This window comes from Rhincodon typus, chromosome 11 (genome assembly GCF_021869965.1).
Source record: "Rhincodon typus isolate 14 chromosome 11, sRhiTyp1.1, whole genome shotgun sequence".
Taxonomy (NCBI): domain Eukaryota; kingdom Metazoa; phylum Chordata; class Chondrichthyes; order Orectolobiformes; family Rhincodontidae; genus Rhincodon; species Rhincodon typus.
Window position 1 is genome coordinate 19,249,068 of NC_063342.1, and position 12,059 is coordinate 19,261,126.

General features: G+C 39.4%; 2 protein-coding genes across 6 annotated transcripts in view; one reads left to right on the forward strand and one right to left on the reverse strand.

The window, feature by feature from the left end:
* The window catches only part of itsn1 (intersectin 1 (SH3 domain protein)), a 173,715-nt gene that overhangs the window by 116,197 nt on the left and 45,459 nt on the right, over positions 1–12,059 (reverse strand). The window lies entirely within an intron of this gene.
* LOC125484411 (intersectin-1) overlaps positions 1–12,059 on the forward strand; it is a 40,967-nt gene that overhangs the window by 3,893 nt on the left and 25,015 nt on the right. Inside the window, exons 2-6 of the mRNA XM_048603045.1 lie at positions 1,525–1,646; positions 3,230–3,336; positions 6,644–6,827; positions 7,847–7,945; positions 8,533–8,700. Of these exons, the coding sequence (XP_048459002.1) occupies positions 1,525–1,646; positions 3,230–3,336; positions 6,644–6,827; positions 7,847–7,945; positions 8,533–8,700 (680 nt within the window). The remainder of the gene's footprint in view (positions 1–1,524; positions 1,647–3,229; positions 3,337–6,643; positions 6,828–7,846; positions 7,946–8,532; positions 8,701–12,059) is intronic.

A 12,059-nucleotide genomic window follows, 5' to 3' on the forward strand; every position in this document is an offset into this window, starting at 1 on the left:
TAAAATTCTGACCATCAGGATGATGGTGATCTTTGCTTCTGCTTTACAATCCTTTTCTCCATGGGTCATCCCCCAGAGCTGACTTGGTCCTGGCGCAGGCTAGGCAGAGACAAGCATGAGAATTCCTGGAAGCATGGCACTCCACGAAGCATGCTATTAATAAACACATTGAACTCGACCCCATATACATTCCACTACGAAGGAAAACCGGAAGTGAGGCAATCCATCTCAACGGACCCCAGAGTTTAAAAACCAGGCAGGAAAACACACCGACGCTTCATCGGAGGCTACCAAGCATGGTAATGAAACGTCTGCAAAACGACAAACCAGCTCGGCGAGCCAACCAACCTAAACATCCACAACCCAAGCTACAGATCTACTGCAAAACCTTAGTGACTTGGTTCCACTCCAGATCAGTGTGTTCTGAGAGAACTGATCAATTCGATACATGATCTGCAGACTCTGCCACGTAGGAAACAGGTGGTGCATGAAGGGCCAGGATAAAAAAATTGTTTGTGCACTTTCTCTGACACGCACCTTCACCTCTGCAGGAGCCCAATGAAGTCTCATGATGTGCTTAGTGCCGTGTTTCAATTGGTCACAAGGCAAGGTCTCCTGTGATCAGTAGGGATGTTGGACCTCTACAGGGATGCTTTGTAATATTCCTAAATTGTTTCTGTTGTTATCTGGGGAGATCCTGTCTTGACCAAATTCCAAATAGAGTTGTTTCTTGTGTCAGGCATATGAGGTACCTGCTCTGCCAAGTGGTGCTGGTTTTAAGTGATTTGCACCTTGATGTTGTACAAGTTGGTCTGCAGGTGTGGACTACTAATGGACCACAATTTTTTCCGCTTGATTTCAAAGACCTTGCAGAGGTGTACCACAGGTGGTACTTCTCCAGGGTTTTGAGGTGCTTGATTTAGGTTGTCCACATCTTCAAAGCATAAAAGAGCGTGGGATCACTGCTGCTCAGTAAACCATGTCTTAATCATGGTTTTGAACTATGATTCTCTTTATCCACAGTTGGCTGAAGGCTGAGATGTCACAATTGTCAGAATTTTGTTAGCTATGTCCGTCTTCAACAAGAAGAGCGCTCAGGCTATGGAAGATGACTCCTATTTTTCTCAATTGATTTGTTATTTCAATTAAATCTGTTGATTTAATTTTGTTACTGTGTTGTGGGAGCTGATTGGAAATCAGTTTCCAGGTGTTTAGTGTGAAGCACATTTTCTCAAACAATTTTTCATTCACTTTTATAATGTACAATGTAAATGACAAAATATATTTTCTTTAAACTTTATCTTTGTGCACCAGTACTTTACTACCAACTCTCTGACAGACATTGCAATGTGAAAATATAGAATTTTGAAAATTTCATTTAGTTTTGAATGCAAATGAAATAGAACTGTATGTATTCTGCTTAACCATTCTTAGATGCCAGTTCGAGTCACAGATCCCTATGAAACTGTGTATGTTAGAATTTTGTATGATGTGTATTATTTAGTCTTCCCTTTTTCTGTGTAGGGTGTGCTGACTTACATTTATTGGACATGCTAACTCCTTCAGAGCGGAAGCGACAAGGTTATATCCATGAGCTGATTGTCACAGAAGAAAATTATGTTAGTGACCTGCAGCTAGTCACTGAGGTAAGATGAAGTTGTCTTGCGAGCATGATGAATCTCTTCATTTTTGAGCTGTGCTAAAAGCTCAGTAAATCCTAAATTCAATCGCCCAACTTGTGTTATGTTTACTGGAGTTACCTGGGGCAGCAGTTTGATTCACTGCCCCCTGAATAAAAAGGGAATGGGCAAAAGATTAGTCAGAGTTCCTTCTTATGTCAGCTCCCCAGTTATGCCTCCAATTTACTCTGCTTTTGTCTCCACAGATGCTGCCAGACCTTTCTCTTTGTTTTTATTTCTGACCACCGGCATCCAAAGTACTTTCTTTATAAATAAATGTATTGGTTTGAATACCTGCTGAGGACTGGGATTTTAAAAATTTATACTTAGGTTGCTAAGGATACATTTATAGCCCAGCCTAATTTGGGCTGAGAAGATGGTGGTGGTCCTACTTAATAACAATTATCTGTGGTTGTTGACTTGCTGGCCGAGCTACCTTGTTTTTGTTCAGACATTTTGTCACCATGCTAGGTGATGATCAACTGATGATGTCACCTAGCATGGTGACGAAACATCTGAACAAAAACAAGCCAGCTCGGCGAGCAAGTCAACAAACTCATCCACAACCCAAGCTACAGATCTTCGCCAAAACTTTGAACAATCATCTATAATAACTGAATGGCTAGCTTGGCAATGAGGCATTACGAGTTGCCCCTTTTGTAAACATATCACAATCACCTATTGCTCACACCAAGATGGAGCACCAGCTCCTCTTCCCTACCTAGTGTCAGAGAAACGTGGAGTTTCTAAGACAATCCTGCAACTATTTTTGGTACTAAATCTCAAATTATTTATTCAATTTATTGGCGAAAATCACATTTGAGATTTCAAGGTTACTGATTCAATGTTGAAACTGTTACAGGATTTCTGATGGTTCTATGTTCATATTGAAGTTTGGAGACCAGAACTAAGCACTGTTGTATAAAACTGAAACCTGACCAAGGTCCTATGCAAATCTAATGTCCTATAGTTTCTCTACTTTTGAAATCTATATGCCTAGAAATAAATTGTGGAGCTTTATAAGCATTATTAATTAATTTACTAACCTAGAGTGCTGCTTTTAATGCTTTGTTTTCCTATGTCCCAAGAGATTCTGTTTTATTTTAATTTTCTGAAGTTAGGTGATGTTTTTGTTTGTACCAAAATGCATCGCCTCACAATTACCGATGTTAAGGCTCATTGACCGTTTAACTGTTTTGATTGTAATTTTTACAGTGTCAACTTCTAATATGTTACATTCTTCCTCAGTGTGATCTATAAAGCCCAGTTTAGTATCATTTGCAAGCTTTGATATTGTGTTACCTGTTGACATTCATGTAAATCATATTTGTTGAAAAAAGCACCACCTTCCTAAATGTATAATGATCTTTGTAAAATTTTCTCAATCTGCAACCAATAAGCAAAGTCGTTACTTTAGTCTGTTCGCCCATAGGATGAACTTGTACTTAGAGACTTCTGTATGATTTTGTTGTGTGTCTTTATGTATCATGAAAGTTTTATTTGCTCTTAAGTTTATTTTTTGTTGCTAATGATCTGCCTTGTTTCATTAGGTCTTTCAGAAACCTTTGCTCGAGTCTGATTTGCTGACAGAGAAAGAAGTGGCCATGATTTTTGTGAACTGGAAAGAGCTCATCATGTGTAATATTAAATTGTTGAAGTAGGTACATGCACTGACTGTCATTTGATAATCCCTGTGCTTTACTAGCTCCTTCGCTGCCATCTTTACAGTCCCCTTGATATGGGTATGCAAAATGGGAATTAAGGGGCCATCTCCTTTTAAAGCTGCTTTTAATGAATAATTATTCTGCAAAGAGGCTTTTAGGGTTAAGTAATCATAATATGATAGAATTTTAAATTGTTTGAAAGTGGTGTGTTTGTGTCTGAAACTGGCATCTTAAATATAAAGAAAGGAAACTGTGAAGGTATGACAAGCAAGTTGGCTGTAGTAGATTGGGAAACTATATTAAAATGTATGACTAGATGGGTAATGGCTAGCTTTGAAAACATCAATTTGTGCTTTACAACAAACATACATTTCTTTGAGGTATAAAAACACAATAGGCAATGTTGTCTAATGGTAGCTATCAAGATGAATTAAAGAAATGAAAACAGAAAATGCTGGAGCCACTCAGCAGACCTGGAAGTAAACATAGGAGAGAAAAACCAAGTTAATGTTTGAGTTCACTATCAGACTTCAAACATTAACTTTGTTAACGTGCCCAGTTCTAGCACAAACCCTGAGATGTTGGTCAGGAGGACTTTGCAGGGTCGACAGGGCTGAGTTTCCAGTGCCTTAGAGGGGCCACCTGGCACCAACTGGTTTTATTCCTTTTTTTTTTGAGACTTTTTAAGAGGTTGATACAACTGAACAGCTTGCTTAGCCATTTCAGAGGGCAGTTAAAAATCAAACACATTGTTGGTCTGGAGTTACATATAGGCCAGAGGAGGTACGGACAGATGGGTTTTCACAACCATCTACGTGGTTTCAGTCATCCAGCACAGAAGAGACCCTTCTGCCTAGCATTACACTTTTATTTTTTAGAATTTTACCTGGGTCTGAATCATTAGTCCAGCGACAATACCACTATGCAATTGCCTCCCCGACTTAAGTCACTAACTTATCCTTCAGCCCAATATATAATTGTATGATTTTACAAGTTTCACAACATTTACTGAGTTTATCATAATCAGTGCAAGAGAATGGTACTCAATAAAGCATTGGATCGAGTTGATTCACAACAAAATACTAGATTATTTCTGGCTGACAATGCATGTCTCTTGTTTTGTTCTGTTCACTGAAGCTATTCTCTGCCATTGGTCTTCACACTGCACAGTGAGCTACCAAGAGTCATTGTTTATTAACCCTTGCTAGCCACCACCCACTGTGCACAATCAGAGGCATTTTGAACTCTGGTTTGCTTACATAGGAGTAATGTGATCAATTTTAGAATTGCTAGGTAGTGTGTGCCCAATTCCTGATTACTCTCAGTAAAAGTAGCAGTTGTCTTACAGATGTCACTTCCTACTTCCTTGCAAAAGATGTTTTACAACTCAGCACAATTTAACAACGTATTTCCTCATTTGCTTAATTGCTGTGCGTCTAATACTTGGTGAAAAATGACTCAGTTCTACACAGTGCTTGGGTTGTAGCTTCTGACAATCTCCATCAATGATTCTTAATATGGGTACCAAATTTAATATGTTCAAGTTTGCTGATGACACCAATGGGAATGAGAGTTGTGGGGAGGTTGCGAAGAAGCTTTAAGAGGATTTAGATAGGTTGAGGGGAGAGAATGTAGCAGATGGAATATCATGTGAAAAAATGCAAACTTACATATTTTGGCAGGAAAAACTAAAGTACTTTCAGATGAATAGATTTCTAGATATTACAGACATTGAGGGATATGATGGTGAGGCAGAAAATCAACTGTGACCTACTTGAATGGCAGAAAGGTTCAAATGAAAATGGCTTTTTCCTGAAAACGATTACTGATATGACACGGGTACTGAACCAAGCCAGCCTTTCTACCTCTATATCTGCAACACAGTAAAATTAAGACTGTCAAAGACCCTCAAAATTAACCCCAGAGGTTGCTGACCAGACTTTTGAATAGCCAATAAAAACCGAAAGAACGGATGCTGTAAATCAGGAACAAAAACAAGGTTTCTGGAAAAGTTCAGCAGGTCTGGCAGCATCTGTGAAGCAAAAAACAGAGTTAACGTTTCGGGTCCAGTGACCCTTTCTCAGAACCATTCTGAAGAAGGGTCCGGACCCAAAACATCAGCTTTCCTGCTCCTCTGATGCTGTTTGGCCCGCTGTGTTCATCCAGCTCCACGCCTTTTTATCTCAGATTCTCCAGCATCGGCAGTTCCCACTATCTCTCAGTCTTTGTTTTCAGCCCCATTCATGCAAAAGACAGATAAACAAGTACCATTGAGGGATAAATAAAAGGAAATGACAAAAGTGGCTGGATTACTCAAAGTTATTTTCATGATGTATTGTTCCACAGGTAAAGGTGATGGTTTCTTTGTTGATTTTCTGAAGTTGTTGATCAGGGTCACCTTTACAGTTCACTCAGATAAAGGAGGTAATACTTACTATGTAGTTACCTGTTCTCTGAGCTTCCAACAGCTGCTCACGGGAGGTGAGGCCAGGGCGCCTTCAAATCTTCATACTATTTCATCAATGGTCAGATTCTTTTTCCCAGAAAACACAGTCCAAAACCAATTCAAACTCTGACCACTCCCTGACAGACTGACTGTCTCCTCCATGAGGTCCCAGTTACTATTCAACATCTGCCATCTGCTGGAATCAGTTCCCAGGTACAGAACTAGCTAATGGCCAACTTCTGCTGTCTGTTTCAATATAACTTTCTTCTCCAGTGATGAAACGTCTACAGAACCTTTTGATCAGGAGCCAACCTGCAATTAACTTCCAGGTCTAGCGTCATGAATAATAAAAGCTGTGTTTGGTCTGTTTTAGTCTTAACACAAGCTGTTGCCCACAGTCCAAAAGTCAGCTTTAGCTCATAGCTCCAAACCAAAATCGATAAAAGTATAAAATAATAATTTGAAAAATCAGCAGGGGATCTAACAACACCAAGAATTATCTCACACGCATTTCTTAGTATTTATATTTAATTCAAATTGAAATGCTTGGACTTTGAAATTGGAAAGGTCCATATTGAATTCACTGATCATGTTGAGTCAGGTTCATTTGGCAGTTTTAAAGTTTAATAACAATTATTTGATGTGAATGAGTATCACCACTCACCACTACTATGGACAATGATACAAATAGATTCTCTCTAAGTGGATAATATTTTTATCCAGAAAACTGAATTACAGTTAAAAGACAATTTAAACCTACTTTATTTATAAAAATTGAATTAAATTATGAATGTTACATTGGTCTGCACAGTTAGCATCTATGCTAATTTACACGTGTTTATGCTTTGCTGCAGGGCATTACGGGTAAGGAAGAAGATGTCAGGGGAGAGGATGCCTGTGAAAATGATTGGTGACATATTAACAGCACAACTGCCTCACATGCAGCCATATATCCGGTTCTGCAGCTGTCAGCTTAATGGAGCAGCACTGATCCAGCAAAAAACAGATGAAGTTTCAGAATTCAAGGAATCTGTCAAAGTAAGAGATATTGTATTACCATTGCACAACAAAAATGATCTCCTAGTTTGCTTTTAAGTGAACTTGAGATTTTGGTCAAATAGTAATTCTGCAAAGCTTTTGAACTGTCAGCTTATTTCAGTATGTAGCACCCTCATCTCTGATTCAGAATATTGTGGGTTTTAATGTTCACCGTGGACTTGGAATGCAATTTAGTGCAGTCCTAAGGAATTGTTGCATAGCCTTCTGATAGGACCCTAGCTGTTTCCAGCTCTGGTAGATATGAGAGATCCTCTGGTGTAGTGATAATATCACAGACTTGTAATCCAAAGACCCAGGGGACACAGGTTCAAATCCTGCCATGGCAGCTGATGAAATTTGATCTCAATTTGTAAAAAGCTGGAATATAAAGCTAGTTGCAGTAATGAAAACCATGAAACTATCGTTGATTACTCTAGGAACACATCCTGTTGACGCACGTCCTTTCCGGAAGGAAATCTGCCATCCTTACCTAGTCTGGCCTTCACATCGCTCTAGACCCACAGTGATGTGATTAACTATTCATACCTTCTGAAATGATCTTGAGTTCTTTGAGGGCAAAAAGAAAGCTTGATCTTGCCATCAACTCTCACATTCTATGAAAGAGTAAAGAAAATCAAAACTTCAGCATGCCACAGAGTTTTCCTGTTGTTCTGACTAAATTTCCTCTCTCTCTGTCAAAAAAAGGATTATCTACTTATTGATTAATTTGTTTTTTAATGTATGCAATTTCTGTCATGCTTACCTAAAAAGCGGAGACTACAATGAAGAAAACAATTGTATTTATATTCCACCTTTCAACCTCAGGATATCCCAGAGTACATTAGAGCCACTGAAATAATTTTTGAAGTGTAATACTGTTGTAATGAGGAAATGTTTTATTTTGGTAATTGTAAATCAATTTAGGATGTCCCAAGGATCTGGTAAGATGCTGTATAATGTACTATGAGGTTTTTCAACACGTGTTATTGTTGACACTTGGCTTATTTATATTATGACAGAGATTAGCAATGGACCCACAATGTAAAGGAATGCCACTATCAAGTTTCCTACTGAAGCCTATGCAAAGGGTAACACGCTACCCATTAATAATAAAAAATGTAAGTGTATGTTTTTGTGTATACATATGTCGTCCAATTAAAATTGTTACATAACTTGTTGCAACACAGACATGCTTCCTGTCCACCCTTTACAGTGGTACTTGCCAAATAAAACATGCACACACGGGCAGGCACACACAGACGCTCTTTTGTTACTGACTACTGTCTTTACAATAAACTAAAATATAAAGCAATTTCTTTAAATTGCTGCTGGGAGAAAGGTGGGGTTGCCAACTCATTTCTTTCCGATTATAATGTAAAAATTCGAGGACAGGTCAACCTATATATTTGTGTGTCTTCCCCAGTCCTCAGTGGATTTTTCTGCCCTCTTTAGTTTCCTTTGGAAAAGCTTCTTCAACATCCAAAGCAATATTTTTGAGGCTTTCTGCCTCCTGCCAAAAAGACTATTTGTATAAAAATGTGCTGTTAGTAACTCGGGTTCAGAAACTGTCTCATCAGTTAGTGTTTAAATATCAACATTCTGTAACCTCTTCAAAAGTAATAAAGTAGATTTTTTGAAATGGGATTTGAAGACACTTTTAGAGCCTTAGCTCACATGAATTCATTTTTTCAAATACATATCCTAGATTCTGGAAAACACCCCAGAAAATCATCCCGATTTTAGCCACCTGAAGCAGGCTCTTGAAAAGGCTGAGGAGCTGTGTTCTCAGGTGAACGAAGGTGTGCGAGAGAAAGAAAATTCTGACAGGCTGGAGTGGATCCAGACACATGTACAATGTGAAGGTTTGTCTGAGGTAAGTTTGGAAAGGAGCCAAAGTGTGTCATATCACTGAATGACTGAATCTTTGCAATCCTATGATCATAACAATAGTAAATGTGGTGTTCAATTCTTTTGATCAAAAGCCAAGGTCAATAGTTCATGTGTTGAAGCTGTAAATAGTATATTATGCCTGACAAACATGACTGTGCGTCTTTTGAAGAAGTGACTGAAGGAGTGGACAGGCAAATGTTGGTGAGTGTTAATTTCATGGACTTTTGGAAGATATTTGATAATGTTCCTCAAAAGAGTCCGCTAGCTAAAAGTTGAACCTGTTAGAATTGAAGACAATTTAACATAGTTAAAAATTGAGCAGTAGATAATGGAAACTAGGAATAATGGGAGCTGCCCTTGAGTGACAACTGGCTTCCCACATTCATCCATGTTAGAGCCCCAACTGTTCACTGTATCAACTATTCACCATAATTCTGAAGGACCTAGCTCATGGCGTAGAAAGTCACATATCCATGATTACTGATGGTACAAAGACATGCATGATCGTAAACAATGTAGATTAAAGCATAAAAGTAGGAGATAAATAGATTAACTGAATGTCCAAAATGATTGTAAATGGATTTCAATGGAGGTAGCTATGAGGCAATCCCCTTTGGACCTGAAAAGGGAAGAACAGAATACTTTCTAAATTAAAAGTGATAAAGAGACTAGGAAGCCCAGCGACTCCGTTTACTAAGATGTTATGGACAGCGACAAAAAAGTCAAAATGCCTAATGGAATGCTGACCTTTATACCTAGGAGATTAGAATAAAAAGGGATCAAGAGTTTTGCTGCTGCAATAAAAAGCCCTTGTTGGACCACGCCTGGAGGACTGTGTTTACTTGTGGGCACCAAATATTAGGAAGCAAAATCACAATAATTTGAATGGCAGATCCACCAACGTATCTGTAGATTTGCAAAGCTTCAAGATTACTGAAAAGGCCCCTATGCAACCTCATTTTGCCCATGAACCTGTTGTACATCAGAACAAAATGAAAACACAGTGATGCAGTAAATATGTGAAAAATGTCTTCATTTGTTAATTTGTTCACACCTTCCAATTTCCTTGCCTTGTACAGTCAAAGGCATGGAAAATGTCAGGGTTTAGCTCTGGAAAAGCTCAATCTTTCTCTGCTTACTGTGCTGTCTGTCAGGTGTGATACAGTCTGCCATGTTGTCCATACAGTTGAACATCTTTTGTGTATTCTTGTGCTGCAGTGTGAAATCACGGAACATCACTGTAGGCTTTGCAGCTTCAGTTAGGGAATCAGGTAGGTGAGTGTATTTTAGGGTCATTGGCCTCTTCAGTTGAAGAACATGCACATCTATGACTGCCTCGTCAGTAAGTTAGTTTCTACAGCAAATGGTGTTGTCTACCTCGGTGTAACCTTCCATGGTAGCCTCTGCTGGAATTTCCATGCCAGCCTCCCACAGCCCAGCCCATTGACTTGGGTTGGCCTTATGCTGCTTCTCCTTGTTCTGATGTCTTGCACTGTCGTAGCCTGTTTGAACTCAACCTGTTGGGAATAATTGGTGATGATAGCATCTATCACATTTTCCAAGCCTTTTTTACCCAGAGTGTAGACTCTAGAATGGTTAGATTGTATTTCTTCTTCATATCAAGAATTCGATAACAAACTGATTTTAGGTTCCCAATCGCCACCTAAATCTATTGGCTGCAGCTTAGCCATGGGTTGGGAGATGAGGATGTCAACTTGATTCTCTCAAGCCTGTGAGGTCAGGGTGTGAAGAGCGGCTATCTGTAAAAGTGATGATCCTTTTCTTATGTGATTTTCCTGATCGTTGCCTCAAAATGGGAGAGATCATCTAAGTGATTTTATTGGCCTCATACTGTGCAGGTAGTGGCTCAGCATTCACAAAACAATGTGGCTTCTTGAACTTTCCTATCAGAGGAATGTAAACTTTTCAGTGCCACCCTATAGTATTGCACAGCAGATTGGTGACTCTTCCTTGCTTTGCTTTCCACAATTACAATTTCGTCTTTAAACATTAAAGAATGATCTGGTAAAGGACAGTAGAACATTCTGGCTTCATCAACATTACAAATATCCCTTGGTGCATACCAGTTTAGGGTGTGAAAGAGACCATTTTACACCGTTTTATCTGTCCTTGCACTTCTCCTGCTGCATGTTCGCGATGTGGAGGGAAATGCATTGAGTGGTCTTGAATCAATCCAGCCATCCATCACTGCAGGTGAGCTCCTTATGGTCCAGACTGTCTACCAGCACAACATGCCTTTCCGGTAAGATTGGACCAGAGATGGCAACATTCTGTGCTCAAGCTGCCTTGAACCGCATTATCTGAGCTTCTTTGATGTTGTAATAATTAGCTGTTCTCGTCCTCTTTGGTACCGGAACGAATATCTTCTTGTTAAACAGTTCCAAGTTGTTCCCCTTGTGCTTCACAAACTTGATGGGTGGAATTTTCCATGCCTTAATGATGTCTGTTTTTCACTTTGTTCCAGGGTTTTCTACTTAGTCTGTAATTGACAGCACTTCTTGCTTTTGTTCAGGTTTTGCCATACATGCAGTGTTTCACAGAGAGGTCTTGGTGTTGAGTGAGATTTTGCACTGCAGTATTGCCTAACTCTTCACCAATTGCAAACCAAAACAGAAATTGCTGGAAAAGCTCAGCAGGTCTGGCAGCATCTGTGGAGAGAACTCAGAGTTAATGTTTCGGGTCCGGTGACTCTTTCTCAGAACTGATAGTAGCTAGGAAAATGTTGGTTTATATGCAGAAGATAAGGTTGGGGAGGGGCTAAGGAGTATATGATAGGTGGGGATAGACCCCCAAAGACAGACAAAGGAGTGGATACGATCTGGCTAGGAGAGCGAATAGCTATTAATGAGGACTATTAGTGGCTAACAATGAGTTGTGAGGAATTGCAGACTGTGTGATAACCAGGCCTGTTGTATGGGGCTTGGGGGTAATGACATGGGAGAGCTCAAGCCCTAAAGTTGTTCAACTCGATGTTGAGTCCAGAAGGCTGCAGCCTTCAACAATTTCTTTTCATCACCAATTGACTCGGGTGGTCAAATGAATTGCATGTAGGTGTTCAGTAACCGAGTGTTACCAGTCCGGAACATTGTTTCTTCCTGTACTGCTGGCGGGAACAGCTGACAACTTTGCCACAATCAGTGTGTTGGATTCCCTGAATTTGAGTCATTAGGGTTTCAAGTGTATTTTCTTGCAAAGAATACAGAGCAAAACAATAACTCGAAGGATCAAATTACAAAGAGAAATTATACATGCAGGGATGGTCTGCTCTGGAATTTGGAAGATTAGGGAGTAACTTGATATAAGAGAAACTGATAGGCTAGA